This window comes from Aspergillus melleus (assembly GCF_016097325.1).
Source record: "Aspergillus melleus strain CBS 546.65 chromosome Unknown contig3, whole genome shotgun sequence".
Lineage (NCBI taxonomy): Eukaryota > Fungi > Ascomycota > Eurotiomycetes > Eurotiales > Aspergillaceae > Aspergillus > Aspergillus melleus.
This window is the reverse complement of record NW_025763372.1, coordinates 4,977,710-4,993,904: the sequence shown is the minus strand read 5'-3', so window position 1 is coordinate 4,993,904 and position 16,195 is coordinate 4,977,710. Positions and strand designations below refer to the sequence as shown.

The window sequence follows — 16,195 nt, the reverse complement described above, 5'->3', positions numbered from 1 at the left end:
TAAGCAGCTTATGAACATTCTTATACAGAGCTCGTTCGTTTGCACCCACTCATAGCTAACCAGCTTCGATGAAATGTTTCAAGACCCGATTGACACATCCCTTAATAGCCACCAGTCTCACCCTCCTCCTTCATCGGCTTAAAGAAACCTCAACAGGCTCGTTCCCAATGCCCCTCTTCTTCGCATCCTCCAGGATAGCAATGGTAGCGGTAGCCCCAATCCTCGTAACACCCAGACTCATGACATGCAACAAGTCATCCAACGTCCTCACACCACCCGCAGCTTTAATCTGCACTTTCTCACCCGACTTTTCGCGCATCAACTTCAAGTCTTTCACCGTCGCGCCCTTATAATTATACGACCCATCCGTCTGCTTCACAAACCCATACCCAGTCGAAGTCTTAACAAATGCCACACCAATCTGTGTGCAGATCTCACACAACCGAGCAATATGTTCGGACTGCAAATAATCATTCTCGAAAATGACCTTCAGGATCGCACCATTGGTCGTAACAGCTTCGTTGATCTGCCGGATCTCATCAGACACATAGTTCCAGTCCCCACCGAGGACCTTGCCCACGTTCACGACCATGTCGATTTCCGCGCCTCCTTCCTGCGCAGCTGCCGTGGCTTCGGTGACCTTGATGGCGGTGGTGCTGTTGCCGTGGGGGAAGCCGATGACCGGACAGACGAGGACGTCGGAGCCTGCGAGTTCCTGTTTGGCGAGAGAGATGAGGTAGGGTTTAACGCAGGCTGTGGCAACGTTGTTGTCTCGGGCTATTTTGAGGCCGGCGAGGATGTCCGCGTCGGTCATTGTTGGGTGGAGAAGGGAATGGTCGATCATTTTAGATAGTTGGGTTAGGGTGACCGTGATAGTGTTGGTTTGGGTGGACATGTTGGTGTTGTTGGTTGGGGATTGATGATTTGGATGTAGGAATGATTTGGGGGGGGGAGGTCAAGGTGGTGAGTTTAGTTGGTCTTGAAGTTAGACCCCCTCAGGAAGGGTATCTAGTATGTTTAAATATCCTATGTCTACGCATTGATGTATATAGTGCTCATAGGTGCAGCCCTAATCTTCCGGCGGATTCATAGCCATATGCGGTAACCCTCTCCACCGGAGATCTCTACCCTACCTCATGAGCTGCTCCACCAACTAACTACTACTGGTTAGCTAGATAATGTCTAGCTTCCACCGGAATCAGCTACCTTGACAGGGAAACCGGAAACACACTGCTTACTGCGTGGGGGTTCTATAAAACCTAGGCACACGCGGGGATAATCCAAGATCGCTTCTACCATTCCAACCTCATATTCCACCTTCCCCTAACCTCAAAACCCCCAACCCACCATGCGCGCAACAATCCACCTCATCCGCCACGCCGAAGGCGAACACAACCTCCCCTCCGCACCCCCCAATCTAACCGACCCACTCCTAACACCCCACGGCCGGTCCCAATGCCTCACACTCCGATCCGCGGCATCACAAATCCATCCACGGATCTCCCTAATCACGGCATCTCCAATGACCCGAACCCTCCAAACAGCCTATCTAGCATTCGAACCTGCCCTGGCAAACGGGCACTGCAAGCCCAAGATCCTCGCTCTCCCTGACGCGCAGGAAGTATGCGATTATCCGTTCAATACGGGGTCGGATCTCCCCATCTTACGTGAACGAGTGTCCCCGGCACATCTGAACATCCCTGTGGATCTATCCCGTGTCACCGAAGGATGGAATACCAAGGCCCCTGGGTCACGATATTATCCCTCGCGAGTGGCGCTGAAAGCTCGAGCTCGGGACTGTCGGAAGCAGCTATTCGATCTTGCAAGTGAGTTGCACGATGAAGGGGTTAAGGAACCAGAGATCGTGGTCGTAGCGCATGTGAGCATTTTGCATTTCCTCACGCAGGATTGGGAAGATGCGGGAAAGTTCAATGGGGGTGGGTGGAGCAATGCGGAGATGAGGTCTTACGATCTGAAGCTGGATGAGGACGGAGCTGGAGTTGCGCTGGTTGAGACGCCTGAGTCGAGACGGGGCCGAGGGAAGGACGGGGTGGCTTTTTCGGCAGATGAGCAGGAACAGATGTTTGAGAGGGCTATGATTGAGTGGGAGGAGCAGGGGCTTCATCCTATCCATTAATGCGTGGGAGGAAATATCGTATTGCTAGGATGGAGGCTTGGGTTTGTGGACAGTGCTCGCACGGGCTATGGTGGCTACACAGAAATATACAATAGACAGCCTAGACAATATTATATCCCCCAGTCTTCGCAGATATCATCTAGAAAGCTCACGCGACGAAATATTTCTGGAAAGAAAAACGTTGCGAAATTCCAATAGATGTAAATGGCCAGCAGCCAGAAATGTCCGGGCCACAGGCAGGGTACGAATTTATTTCAAGGAGAGCCTTTCCCGCGCCTTACTCATATATAAGTATGAAGTGCAAAATACACAACCATCATGGCGAATAGACCGCTCATCTTGCCACTAGCATTAATCACTCTAGTTTTTTAAGCACTGGGGTTATATCCGCATCATTCCCACAGAGTACTAATCTCTGGTATTCAGTAACCTTGTAGTTGTATAGACGTAGCGGCTGTTTAAAGTTCGCGGTGGAAGTTGGGTGAGCCAAACAATGCACCATATGCCAAGAAGGGCTGTGCAAGTTGTCATGGACAAATCAGAGCACTTGATTACGCTAACCAAGATCAACGTCTTGATTCTTTAACCAAGTTACTACTGGTTATGGTACTTTCTCAGCTGCCGGGAGTAGCTACGTAGTCATTGCGTGGGCTGAGAAACGATACCACGGACCGGAGATGAATCATGTCATCACCATCGAGACTTGATCAACCGTAGCCCAGAAGGTATACGTTGTTATAGGCGGCGACCAAATAGCGTGAATACGAATCTGAACCAGGTCTACCTTCCACCACCAAATTACATATAAAGTCATGCTAGAAACCAGATACAGACGTAGGAATGTAACGCCACGTGCATGATTCCTTGCTTGATTAGTGCAAATGGCCAAACCCAGCATACCATTGTACACAAACGAGCCTTTGCCCGAAGCATTGGCTCTAGACCTGCAAGATGAGAAGGAAAAGCACATACCCGACAACAAGTTTGCTTTCTCCCCAGGCCAACTGAATAAGCTTCTGAATCCAAAATCCCTCTCTGCTTTCCACGCGATGGGTGGGCTTCAAGGTCTTGAGTACGGACTGCAAACCGATTTAACGGCAGGTTTGTCGGCGGATGAGTCTACACTGTTGGGTTATGCCACATTTGGGCAGATCCGTGAAATTGCCGGGTCAAGCAAGAATAACTCTCCGGAATACTTCACAGGCGCTTCAATGTCGCTATCCGGGACGCCACCATTGCCGTTCTCGGATAGAAGGCGAGTTTTTGGGTGTAATGTCGTCCCCGAGGCCAGAAGAAAGAGTTTTCTGAGACTTCTCTGGGATGCCTATAACGACAAAATCCTTATTCTCCTGACCATTGCAGCTGTCGTGTCTTTATCCCTTGGAATATACGAAGCAGCAAGTGGACAATCTCAGGTAGACTGGATTGAGGGGGTTGCCGTGTGCGTTGCGATCCTGATAGTAGTTGGGGTAACGGCGGGGAATGACTGGCAGAAAGCGAAGCAATTTGCGAAGTTGAACAGGCGGGTACTGTTCATGTGGCTCGCGTCCTAGCATTGTTCTAACCTCTATAGAAATCTGATCGCCAAGTGAAGGTGGTACGATCCGGGAAGACCGTCCTGGTCCATAGCAGCGAATTAAACGTGGGGGACGTTGTGTATCTCGAGGCTGGGGATTCTGCTCCCTGCGACGGCGTGGTTATAACAAACCATGGAATCAAATGCGACGAATCGTCAACAACCGGCGAGTCGGACCAGGTTGAGAAAGTCAGCGGGACTGAAGCGTGGACTGGACTCAGTAGTGGCGGACCGTGTGAGGAGTTGGATCCTTTTATAATATCCGGAAGTAAGGTTCTTGAAGGGCTGGGAACATACCTGGTCACCAGTGTCGGAACTCATTCAACGTATGGCAAAATCCTGAGTGTCTTGGGGACTGACTCCGACCCCACCCCGCTGCAGGTAAAGCTGAGTCGCCTAGCAAACTGGATAGGATGGTTTGGATTGAGGTATGAGGGACTTACTTGCAGGCCAATATGAGTTATACACTGACACAAAGGAATACAGTGCGGCTTTGCTGTTATTTGTGGTCCTCTTCATCCGTTTTCTAGTTCAGCTCCGTGGAAATGACGCTACGCCTGCGGAGAAAGGCCAGAATTTCATGGATATTTTGATAGTAGCGGTTACCGTAATCGTCGTTGCAATACCTGGTACGGAAGAAACCTTCCTGAAGTTGGAGTAGACTTACTAACGACATATCAGAGGGTCTCCCACTTGCAGTAACGTTAGCATTGGCATTTGCGACAGCTCGTATGCTGAAGGAGAACAACCTTGTGCGGCTGTTACGAGCATGCGAAACCATGGGCAACGCCACAGTTATATGTTCTGATAAAACAGGAACCCTCACAAAGAACAAGATGACCGTAGTTGCAGGTTTGCTCAGCACTCATGAGCTGTTCGGGGAGCTACCCGCGGGTTCCCCCCTACACAAAAGAACAGCTACTGTTTCGGAAGCTTTGCAGAAGTTCGGAGGTGCCTTTAGGGAACTGCTTTGCGCGAGTGTCACTCGCAACTCTACTGCGTTTGAGTTGCAAACTGACAGTGGAAAGGAGTTCAGTGGAAACAAGACAGAGGTAGCTCTCCTTCAGTTTGCGGAGAGTCACCTTGGTATGACAAGCCTCGCCGAAGAACAAGCAAACATGCAATTAACCCATGTGTACCCGTTCAATTCTATCCGCAAAGCGATGGCGGTGGTGTACAAGACATCAACTGGGTATCGATTGCTCGTGAAGGGGGCGGCCGAGCTTGTACTTCGGTCTTCCACAGAAGTGGTGTTGGCGCATAAATCAAGTACAGACATGATTGATAAAGCGCAAATACGAGAGGAGGATCACCGGGCAATATCCGACATGACTGCCAAGTTTGCGGAAACGGGCCTGCGGACCATAGGAGTAGCCTATCGGGACTTTGACGTCTGGCCTCCCGAGCAAAATAACGGCCTCGAGACCAATCCAACGGGGTTCGAATCGGTTGTCCATGATCTGACATGGATTGGAGTACTTGGGATTCACGACCCACTGAGACCGGAAGTTGCGGAAGCGATTCGGACATGTCATGCTGCTGGAATCCAGGTGAAGATGGTGACTGGTTGGTTCTTTAGTCAAACGCTGCTCATTCACCCTGAGATGCTAACATAGAAAAGGTGACAATCTCGGCACCGCTCGAGCAATTGCCACATCGTGCGGCATAAAATCCGAAGATGGGTTGATAATGGAAGGGTCTGTTTTTCGGAAACTGGGAGAAAGCGAATTAGACGACGTACTTCCACGACTCCAGGTCCTAGCGCGGTCATCCCCGGACGACAAGCAGCTCCTCGTTGAACGTCTAAGATGTCTTGGGGAAATCGTTGCCGTCACTGGCGATGGGACCAACGATGGTCCAGCTCTCAAGTCGGCCGACGTGGGTTTCTCGATGGGGATGACTGGTACCGAAGTAGCCAGAGAAGCCAGCTCCATAGTCCTTCTCGATGATAGCTTCAAATCTATTGTGACGGCGATTGCTTGGGGGCGGTCAGTTAACGATGCTGTCGCCAAGTTCCTACAGGCATGCTTCACATCCTGGCAGCCTTCTTTGAACGATTGATGCTGACACCGCACAGTTCCAAATCACGGTGAACATTACCGCTGTCTTGATAACGGTAGTGACAGCGATCTACAACGGGGAAAATGAGAGCGTTTTCAAAGCGATTCAGTTGTTATGGCTGAACTTAATTATGGATACTTTTGCTGCATTAGCTTTGTGAGCATCCCTGGTGCATTTAAGCGACTTCACCTCCCGGAAGAGTAAGAGTCCAATATTTCATTCTAATTTCTTATATCCTAGAGCTACGGATCCGCCTACAGCGGACATCTTAAATCGAGCTCCAACTCCGAGGAATGCCCCGCTGTTCACCGCGACGATGTGGAAGATGATACTGGGACAGTCTGTATACAAACTCGCGCTCTGCTTCACCCTCTATTTTGCAGGTGGTAGAATTCTTAACCTGAATACACAAGAGCACACAGAACAGCTAAAGCTCGACACCATTATTTTCAATACTTTTGTCTGGATGCAAATATTCAACGAGCTCAACTGCCGTCGTCTCGACAACAGGTTCAACATCCTCGAGGGGATACAGAGAAATTATTGGTTCTTTGCGATTAATGCCGTGATGGTGGGTGGCCAAATCCTGATCATATTTGTCGGAGGGGCCGCCTTTCATGTCACTAGACTTGATGGGCCACAGTGGGCTCTATGCATAATATGTGGCTTTATTTGCATTCCGTGGGCTGGGATTCTAAAGTTCATTCCCGACAGTTTGGTGGACGGCCTTCTAGGGGGCTGCATGAAGGCAATCAGAGCGCTTGTTCTACCGGTTAAAAGGGCATGTTCCTTTGTATGGAGGGCTATCATCGATCGTCCGGGCTTCTTTAGGATCAGGTCTGGTTCAGGAGCACAGAACCACTGTGTTGACTAGCTGTGACCGCCGTGGTATTACATTATGGCATTCAGCACTGTCCGCTGCCCTTTGCCTGTTCGGTAGCCCTCCATTCCGGTCTGGACCATATGCTGAGTGTTAAATTGAATATATTAGTCAAAATAACGGAGGTACTTCATGGAGAATCTTTGATCGTCAACACAAGCGAAATATCACGATATTATGTTCCGAGAAATGCCGTAGGAATGTAATAAAATGGAAACTAGATGCAGCAAATATGCATGGACCAAGTATCAAACATAAGTTCTTATATACAGTGAACAACCACCACTGATATCTCGATCCACAATTCAACCTCCTCATAATCCTGTCCCCCTTCCATAGGTAGCCCCAATATCACCCCACCGCACATTCGCAAACGTCACCTTCGTATCCGGGTACAACTTCTCAATCAACTTCGGATCTCCCTCGGTGGCATTACACGGGCCCGCATCACCACCATCCAACCACTGCATGAACGAGCCGGCGTCATTCCAGATACTGAAAGCAAGAGTCATGCCTCGGCCCAGAGCCTCGCCCATCTGCTTCAGCCCGCCAAGACGAGTGAACGCGGAGGCAGTTTCCTTACAGAACGGCTCCGTAAGAGAATCAATCTCTCCGTCATCGAACTGAACGACAGCGTTTTGGACCACGCGGCCGGATTGGACATATAGACGGCGGATCTCAGAGAGTGCGCTGGTGGACGTGTTGGCCTTGGTAAGGAATTGTGTGACGACAGTGAACGGGCGAGTAGTGTCAACGGTCATGTCGTATCCGTAGAATGATTTAGCGCCGAGCGCGTACGGGTTGAATCCGCAGCCGGGCTTATCGCAGACGCCAGCGTCGCCGCATTCTGCGCCGGTGCATTCGTACAGTCGGGTCACGTTGCACGAATGAGGGGTGAAACCGGTGGCGCGGGCGTTCGCTTCCCAGATATCCATTTCGTTGCAGCAGGAGCCGCGGTCGGCGATGTTTGCTTCGCCGTTAATCCACGGGGTGGAATAGCATTGGGCGTCGCAGTACCCGGTGCCGTAGGTAGCACCGGCGGGGTTGAGGTCGCTGCGGCCGCCGGAGGGAAGCATGTCGGAGAAGTAGAGGGCGCCGTTCATGCCGCAGACGAGGGTGGAGACGTCGACGTCGAAGGCGAATTCCTGGTTCAGAAGGGATGGCGTGTGGTAGGACTCGCCGTCCTCGGCGAGGAGGTAGACACGCGGTGAGACAGAGCGGGTTTGGTTGGTGCTGGCATCGCGGAGGTACTGGCGGAGGGTCATGCGCGAGCCGCTGGTCTGCACGCCGTACTTGCTATAGTCGGTGATACCTTCGACAACGCAGTTCTGGCTGCAGGTTTCTTTATCGGGGCAGATGGAGGGGTCGAGGCCGGAGGCATTGGTGCAGGAGGTGTTGGCTCCGACTTGGTGGATGGGGTGCGTGGCAGCGTCGAGCACGATGGAGGTGTTCTGTTTCACGCAGCCGTTGCGACGGGTACAGTGATAGGTGGTTAATTGAGGGTGGACCTCGGGGATATTGCCAATCTGCTGTGCGGTGATGAGAGGCAGCAGCGCAAGAAAGGCGAGAGTCCGCGCCATGGTGTTCAGGTATTGCTTGCTGTGATTTGATTGATGGCGTTGTTTAGAAGTAATGCTGCCTCTGCATTTTCAGGGGAGTACTTCTATTTATACCCAAAACCAAACCCCATATAGCCAGTGACCGACCGACATTTTAATCGGTCACGGCCCCGGAAGTTTGCAAAAGCACGAAGGATCAGGTTAAAATTCTGGCAAAACCAGGGTCAAACTATTCATCCCGATGGCATAATACCCTCACTCTGACAAGTGTGGGGAAGGAGATAATCCCGGCAAAATGTCTCGGTCCGCTGGTCCGTACTAGAGCCTAATTGTCAGTATGAGTCCCAGTTTGTCTTATATGCAGTGTTATACACGGTATTAGATTAAGATCAACAGGGCGGGAAAGCTCCGCACGGGTTGAAGACCGGGGTAGTATTGTGAACGGCTGATTGACGGTCCAGCAAAGAGGAGGGGCATCGGAAGACACTTGCAGAACGGGAAAATAGATGTGGAGAAGCTGTTTGGCATGCCTTGGAAGGCTTGGGAGACAGTCTGTTCCGTGTCGAATTCGGCAGTGGAGGATCTTTTCCCGATGGGCTGATGGCCGAAAACACGGAGATCGGCCGGCGTTCTTTATTTGAAGCACACTTGCACGGAAGGATGCGGATAACAATAGGCAAAACGGTTCGTCCTTTGTTTGAGAAAGGACCTTCATATCGTGTGTTAGGCCAGGCCGTAAAGACTAGGGTAGGAGGTGAAGAATCGTGATTGCGGTTAGCCCGAGCGAACTCGAAGTCTAATTTCCAAAACATTATGATACAAATGATTATAGTACAGATGGTCGCGAGGCTCTCGTCTATACCTCGAAGACCTCTTTGACGAGCGTTTTCTTGTTTACTAGACGCAATGTTAGTGCCAAACAAATCACCCTGTATGCAAGGAAGACTCACCCTTCCCCATGGCATTTCTCGGAATCGGCGTATCGAGAATCTTCATTTCCTGCGGCATCTTATAGGCTGCCAGTCGGTCCTTCAACGCCCTTCGCATATCCATTGGACCCCATGGTTTGCCATTGCGACCAGTAGCAGCGCTTTTGGCGTTCAGGACAACGATCGCAGCAACTCGTTGACCCCATTGATCGGACGGAAGGCCAACCACCGCAGCTTCGGCAATCTGAGGACTATGGCCCGTTAGTACGTTGTCGCAATACGGATTGGATATGACTAAACCTACAGCGAAAGCAACTCCCTCTCAACTTCGAGCGCGCTGACTTTCTCACCACCGACTTTGATAATGTCCACACTTTGTCTTCCCTGGATGAAGTACATCGGGCCTCGCGCCCACTCTCCACTGGTGCCTTTGCCAGCATCCTCGACAATGCGTCGCGTCGCAACGTCGCCGGTCTTGAACCACTGGCCTTTGCCGTCATCGCTGTCGACGAAGGCCTCCTGCGTGGCTTTTTCGTTGGCCCAGTACTCGCGGAAGATGGTAGGGCCGCGAAGTTGGATTTCGCCTTCCCGTTCGCGGCCGTTCTCATCCAGCTCCTCGCCAGGCTTGACGACCTGATTCGTGTCTGCGTCTACCAGCCTGGCTTCCACAGACGGTAATGGCCAGCCAACGCTGCCGTCGACACGGTCCCCGAAGTCTAGACCGCAGCTGATAGCCATTCCAACTTCTGTCATGCCGTAACGTTCTAGGAGGACGTTGCCGTTGCTAAGATCTTGCCACGCCTGCTTGGTCGGGGTTGGGAGAGCCGCCGAGCCAGAGATGTTAAGGCGAAGGTTCTCGGGAGAAATGCCCTGCCTAGCAGCCTCTTTAAGCTCAGGGGATAAGCTCGGGAATGACGACAGTAGCCGATTATAGATAGTCGGAACGGCTGTTAGGAACGTGATCGTGCTCGTCGACGTACTGTTCGGCAGGAACGGAGCGGCAAGTCTCTTCCACACGGCATCGGTGTTGAATGGGAACATGAATTCGATCGACGATCCGGCGAGAATAGGAGCTACGATGGCATTAACGGTTCCATGGATATGATGCAACGGAAGGAGATGGAGGAGTCGGTCTTCCGGGGTGTATTTCCACGCCTCCAGCAACGAAGCCGCTTGCGCGGTGAGCGCAGATTGAGGGATCAGCACACCTTTCTAGACAATTGTCAGCATGAGCGGTATATCTGCGCGCATATTCCCTACCGGTCTATTAGTCGTGCCTGAAGTGTACAACATCATGCCACCTTTGGGTGTCTTCGTGTAATCCTCCAATGTCACATTCTCGGAGATGTCCGCTCCGGCTGTGATTTTCTCCCGCACATTCAAGATAGGCTCTCGATTCAACCCCGCCTTCAAGATATTCTGAGCTTTATCCGCGTACTTCTCAGTGGCAACAAGTATTTTGGCACGTGAATTATCCATGATATACTGCAATTCGCCGATCGGGAAGGCCGGGGAGAGAGGAAGGGCGATCGCATCGTTCGCAAGGATGGAAAGAAGCGTCACTGTAATGGCAGTTAGCAAGGCCTAATAGTAAGTCATTGAAACAAGATAAACAGTACCTACGTAGTCGTAGCTATTCTCCGCGAGAAATGCGACCCTCTCTCCTGACAGACCATCGTGATGGCCGCCCGCGGACTCGAAAAGCTGCTGTTGCGCGAGAAGCACATCCGCGACCAAATTTCCATAGGTGAAGGAACGCGACGACGCGCTGTGGACGACAGCCGGGCTGGATCGATCGTGGCCCTGAAGGGCTCGAAAGAGCGGTAGATTCGGTAGAGATGATAACGATCGGTGAAAAGGGGGTGTTGACAAGGATTGTAAGCGATTGAAGCAGGATTTCGAAGCTAGGACGGTCGGGATGGCGCGACGTGACGCGGGGCCCCGCGAGAGGGCTGAGAGTAGAGTGCGCCCTTGCATGGCGATATCGAATTACCGGAGCATGTTCAAATTGATCCGGATCTAGGATTTGATTGGAGACAATGACATTGAGAGACTCCGTGGACGAGATGAGGATGAAAGACGAAAGATGAAAGATGAACAGAAAACAGTTGATGTCATCCGCCTTCGGAGGTTTGCGGCCTCGGGGGAACCTCGGCAGTTCTCGGAGACCCTCGGCGTGACTTTGAATGCCCTAAATGGAACTACAGAACTACAGACAACTCTCTACCCCTCGCCAACTACAATCTAACGCAGCCTTTCTTCCTTCAACATCAAGACTATCACAAGAGCAAGCATAACACACGCCGTGGAGAGTACTTGGACATGTTAGCCTTGGGTCATGGCCTGCTAAGGGTTGGACTTACAAGGTGCAAATTGAAAGGCATATAAATAGCTGGATCGAACAACCTCTTGCATCGGTTGTGGCAGCTTCTTAGAGAATCGAGAGTCATCGAGGACCTTTCCGATAATCTGTTTATCTGTCAACTGGGAACTTTATTGGCCAGTATCATATAAAATGTGAACTGCCATCAAAATGAACACAACTTACCAGCTCCTTCCTTGGACTGTCCAGCAGGTTTTGCTCGAGACTCTTACTAAAGAGCCCTTGCACTAAAGCCAATCCTACTGCAGGTCCCGCAACAAACCCAAGTTGTTGGTATACGTAATATGTCCCAAAGCCCGTCGTTTGGCGCCTCTTAGGTAAACTTGCAGACATCCCAATGAACTGCGTTGAATAGAAAACACCCAATGTGGCGCCCATTGGAAACAGGAGCAATGTCTCCCAGATGGTACAGCCGTCTCGCCATTGGAAGAAAATCGCCAACGTTGTCAGCATACAGAAGCAGAGTGCAATGAGTGTCATGTTTTTGTACCGTTTTGTGCTAGATGTATCATGAGTTGTCAGTGGATTTAGGACAGGGTTCCTATTATGTCGAACTCACCTCTTGATTATATGACCGGATACAATTCCTCCGATAGACACACCGAGAGAGAAGAGAATGTATAACACTGAAGCACCAAGATCTGAGGAATTCTCGACGCGAATGAAATACGGTGCGAGACTGCTCAGGACCTGCCATTAAATCAATCATCGCTCATTTGCAACAGAGTTAATCCCTCTTTAGATCCTCGCGTGCAGAGGAAGCTTACCGCAGAACGTCCCATAACCAACACTACCTGGCCCAGGCAATAAGCCCCAAACGCCTTGCCCATCAAATCCATTGGCACTAATGGTTCCTGTGCCCAGAAAAGCTCTATCGCGATGAATGCAACGATAGACACTACAAATATGATCGAAGTAGCGTAGACCCACTCGGGATGGTCGATTATTTGTGCCCCCGCCGCTTGGAGTAGGAACAAAATAGAAAGCACAGTAGAAGCAAGAGTGAAGAGCCCAGCAAAGTCAATATGCCAGACTCCAGAGGCAGGTGGTGGCGCCTGTGATTTAGGCTCCGCTCTACTCATCGAGCTTGGTAGTTTTCGAGCTGCAAACAATATGCAGGCCAGAGCCAGTGGGACCTGGCCGTAGAAAGACCTGACTTGGTCAGTTTGACGCATCCGACGTGCAGGACTAGATTACTCACCATCTCCATCCGATTGTATCTAGGAGAAAACCGCCGATAGGGGCTCCTAGACTGCGACCAACGATGCACACCAAGTTTTCGTAACTTCGAAAGAGGGCAACATCCTCTGGTGGCATCACATCTATAATGAATTAGCAGATCGTTCTCATGTTTGACGGCATCTAGGACCTAGTGCTTACCGCTAATAACGATAGAGATAAGCAAAACCATTCCTGCACCACTAAGTCCTGCGAACACTCTTGCTAGTACCAACCAGTAAAGTGATGAGCTAGCACCGCTATACGAACCACATCAGTCATGGAGATAAGCCGCATTGATGCACAAACTTACCAAGCAAGACATGAAAGTGTGAACAGGACATATGAACAGAGAAGAATCTTCTTGCGACTGTACACATTGCTCAAATGGCCATACTGCCAGGTCACAATTAATAATCCATCCATGAATCTCTTCCATCTTCGAAAGGGTGCACTCACAACCGGCAAGGACATACAATATCCAAAATTGTAAGCCACCAACAACCACGAGCCCTCAGATAAACGATCAAACTCTGATGCAACGGAGCTAAACGTCGAAACCATGATTGACTCATCGGCGCTTGCCAGAAAGGCACCTATTCAGGTGTTAGCTAACCATTAGCTGACGGCAGCGCTGGACATACCAAAGAAAGTCCCATAAACGATGGAGGCATTGGATTGCTTTCCGGTCGCGATTTGCTCTTTAGACTGAACTTCTGCCGGGCTGGACGGGCCCATCAGAAATTGCTCTTCTTCCTCGCCTGACGGCATATTCAATTATTTCTGTCAAACAAGATATTGGCTTGAGAAGTTACAGGGTTGAATTAGTCGGAACCACTAAGGCTGGTCTCTTGAGTTAAGCCAGAGGGACAAATATCCTGCTGGGGCCCGGTCGCAGCAAGGGATAGTCTGCTATGCATATCACCGCCTCTGGGGCTACTCCCTCCCTTGCACAAACGACCCGCAATCTTCTTTGTAAAGAGAAAATGCTGGATAAATCGGCGTTGTAGGTCCGACAAGATGGGGTTATCTAACCGACCTGCATCTAGAAACGGTGTCTTGATTTCAAGGCTTTAGAGAAAAGAAATAGCATTTTCCGGGGCTTTTCTTATCCAGAGCAACTCATCGAACTGAGATCCAAGCACCAATTCTAGACATTCAAGAACAGCATGCAGTAAAAATGTCCACCCGAACTATTCCGCCCTCCAATTGATCGGTGGCTTTTCACGGATTCAACACATGAGCAATATTCAAAGGTGCGCAACCATTGGTATCTTTAGGACACGACTACCTAGCTCCTATGTTGAGCGGACAGCCAACTACATCCACCCTATCGATAGCACTTATGATTCAGAAGACTGATAACGGCATGGAGGTACCGCGCTAGGCTCGCGTTATATGGTCCGGCCAGTTGTTATGTATGGCTGGAGATTAGCCATACCGATTCATAAGCGGCGTTTGCGCTACTTCTCCAGCCAACCCTTGCGAGAATGCAGTCTACTCTCTACATTCTCGGTTACAACTTAACTCGTTAGCTGTTCTTAGCCATTTTGACGCATGGATCCTCTGATCTACAGGCGCGTTGACTCGCCAGCGATCCTGTGTCCGTATTGATCTGTGTGTCCTGATCAGGCAGTTGTACTAGTCCAAAAGCCCATACCCCTGTGTAGTTGGGCCCAGCGTATCATCCCGGGACGAGGCATAAAAAAGGACCACTTGGCTAACAATTCATAAGCCTGGCTATAGAAGCCAGGGGTACATATATTAGCTGGGATTGACTTGCCAACCAGAGGGAACGGTAATATTTATATTAAGAAGCTTATTGTGCGGGGAAATGATAATAGAAGGCCAGACGTGCCTACATTATATTAGAACGGTAAAGGAATCCTGACTCAGGAACATCCACAAAGCTAGCGCCGCTATTAAACACGAGACATATTTTAACCAGTGTATCTAGATGTAGTATGATATTATAGCTAGTCTAATTACTTCTAAGAGATAGTAATATTTTATAGCTCATCCTCAAAGTCGTCCTCCGACAGAGTTGTGGGCATATACCTAACAATAATGGCGCAAGAATAACATGGTTTGTTTTTCTGCTTTACATCTCCACAGAATATAAGCTGAACAAGCCAGATCTGGGGATACTGCCCGAAGTTCATATCCTTATTGAGTACATACAGGGTTTGCTGGACGGAAGAGACATGAATGTCGGTGTCATATTAGCCTTATCGTTACCGAGAGCACCCTAGTATGCTATCAATCCGCTTCCGATCAACTTAATCATCAATCACAAGATGACAATACAACCCCCCAGTATGAAGCCAAGTGCGCTCACTGTAGTCCAGCCGACAAGGATCGCTGTGCTCGAAGGTACAGAGGTCTGTCTCTTTGTAGCCCGAGAATAGAGACCCTCAGTAGGAGAGCAGTACTCCGAAGTCATTGTGGTCAAGGTTTGAATGGGATAACTCGCGTTACGAGTGGCCTTCGTTGAACCATTCTTCAGAGTTCCATCCACCAATAAGGTAGTCTCGCCTTCCCTATCAATGACGCACAGTGAGCTCCGATTGCGCGGTGCCGTCTTCTCATCATGGCGAAGATAGGTGTCAATCAGCGCCGGAACAAAGCTTCGATTTTCGTGGAAATCGTCGCAGCCGCAGAGCGATTCCAGTGCACAGCAGCAGTATACAGGGGCAGTAATAGTGACATTCTGTCCCCAATTTTCTGTGTCGTCGCTTGGTTCCGCCCAAGTGTAGCGGACCTGGTATCTGTACGCGTATGTGGAGTTTGGAATGGCGCACTCGTCGTCCTCAGGTACCCACGTCCCCACTATTGTATGCATGTCGAAAAAAGGAATAGGTCCTAGGCCGTTTGGAGACGTCTGCCCAGACAGATATGGCACGGACGCACCGCCAGAGTAGCTCAGGTGATTTTGGTCGTAGTCGATGGCATTTACCTCGTAGGCCCAGAGACTTACCCAGGCTCCTGTGCTATTGTCCCACGTTGGAGCGGAACCAGAGCCATCGGGTGTGTAACCACCATCGGTACTGTCCAAACTAGCAAGATGGTAAATCCGTCAGCAACCTTCCACGAAACTGTGGGGATCGGCCCCTCGTGAGTGAGATAGGAACTCACGCGCCGTTGCCAATAGGGTAGTGGCTCAGGTAACTGTCAGAATTATGCGCTTCCCGTGTATAGGTTTCCCTCCGCCAGCAGGTACAGCAGTCGTTGTCGCCGCTGCTGTAGTCCTCTGAGGAGCTCGTGGAGGAAGAGTCATCATTATCTGAACCACTGCCTCCTCTTCGGCGCTTCCAAAGAGCGTTCAAATCTGTAGTTGGCGCTTCCAATGCATCGTAGTTACTACGCTGTTCTGGAAAATCATAGTAAGCTTCACAGGCAATGACTAAAGTAAAAAGTACGAGGAGAGCATTTGTGAGGAAAAGGTGAGCCAT

The 16,195-nt window shown here is 50.4% G+C and overlaps 7 protein-coding genes across 7 annotated transcripts; 2 read left to right on the top strand and 5 right to left on the bottom strand.

Annotated features, from left to right (window-relative positions):
- Window positions 1-130: 130 nt before the first annotated feature.
- LDX57_006763 (2-deoxyribose-5-phosphate aldolase) lies at window positions 131-814 on the bottom strand (the record flags this gene model as incomplete). Its single annotated transcript, XM_046088481.1, has 1 exon — window positions 131-814. One exon carries the CDS (start codon window positions 812-814, stop codon window positions 131-133), a length of 684 nt encoding a protein of 227 aa, XP_045944451.1.
- Window positions 815-1,348: 534 nt separating this feature from the next.
- On the top strand, window positions 1,349-2,137 carry LDX57_006762 (uncharacterized protein; the record flags this gene model as incomplete). Its single annotated transcript, XM_046088480.1, has 1 exon — window positions 1,349-2,137. One exon carries the CDS (start codon window positions 1,349-1,351, stop codon window positions 2,135-2,137), a length of 789 nt encoding a protein of 262 aa, XP_045944450.1.
- An 881-nt stretch (window positions 2,138-3,018) lies between these two features.
- LDX57_006761 (uncharacterized protein) lies at window positions 3,019-5,774 on the top strand (the record flags this gene model as incomplete). Its single annotated transcript, XM_046088479.1, has 5 exons — window positions 3,019-3,663; window positions 3,711-4,141; window positions 4,200-4,342; window positions 4,395-5,279; window positions 5,335-5,774. 5 exons carry the CDS (start codon window positions 3,019-3,021, stop codon window positions 5,772-5,774), a joined length of 2,544 nt encoding a protein of 847 aa, XP_045944449.1.
- A 1,194-nt stretch (window positions 5,775-6,968) lies between these two features.
- LDX57_006760 (glycoside hydrolase family 7 protein) lies at window positions 6,969-8,234 on the bottom strand (the record flags this gene model as incomplete). The annotated part of the gene is made up of 1 exon (XM_046088478.1): window positions 6,969-8,234. One exon carries the CDS (start codon window positions 8,232-8,234, stop codon window positions 6,969-6,971), a length of 1,266 nt encoding a protein of 421 aa, XP_045944448.1.
- An 835-nt stretch (window positions 8,235-9,069) lies between these two features.
- Window positions 9,070-11,119, bottom strand: LDX57_006759 (acyl-CoA synthetase; the record flags this gene model as incomplete). Its single annotated transcript, XM_046088477.1, has 5 exons — window positions 9,070-9,110; window positions 9,164-9,393; window positions 9,447-10,354; window positions 10,403-10,704; window positions 10,762-11,119. The coding sequence occupies 5 exons, from the start codon at window positions 11,117-11,119 to the stop codon at window positions 9,070-9,072; spliced, it is 1,839 nt and encodes a 612-aa protein (XP_045944447.1).
- Window positions 11,120-13,361: 2,242 nt separating this feature from the next.
- On the bottom strand, window positions 13,362-13,514 carry LDX57_006758 (uncharacterized protein; the record flags this gene model as incomplete). Its single annotated transcript, XM_046088476.1, has 1 exon — window positions 13,362-13,514. One exon carries the CDS (start codon window positions 13,512-13,514, stop codon window positions 13,362-13,364), a length of 153 nt encoding a protein of 50 aa, XP_045944446.1.
- Window positions 13,515-15,033: 1,519 nt separating this feature from the next.
- LDX57_006757 (uncharacterized protein) lies at window positions 15,034-16,195 on the bottom strand (the record flags this gene model as incomplete). The annotated part of the gene is made up of 2 exons (XM_046088475.1): window positions 15,034-15,799; window positions 15,879-16,195. The coding sequence occupies 2 exons, from the start codon at window positions 16,193-16,195 to the stop codon at window positions 15,034-15,036; spliced, it is 1,083 nt and encodes a 360-aa protein (XP_045944445.1).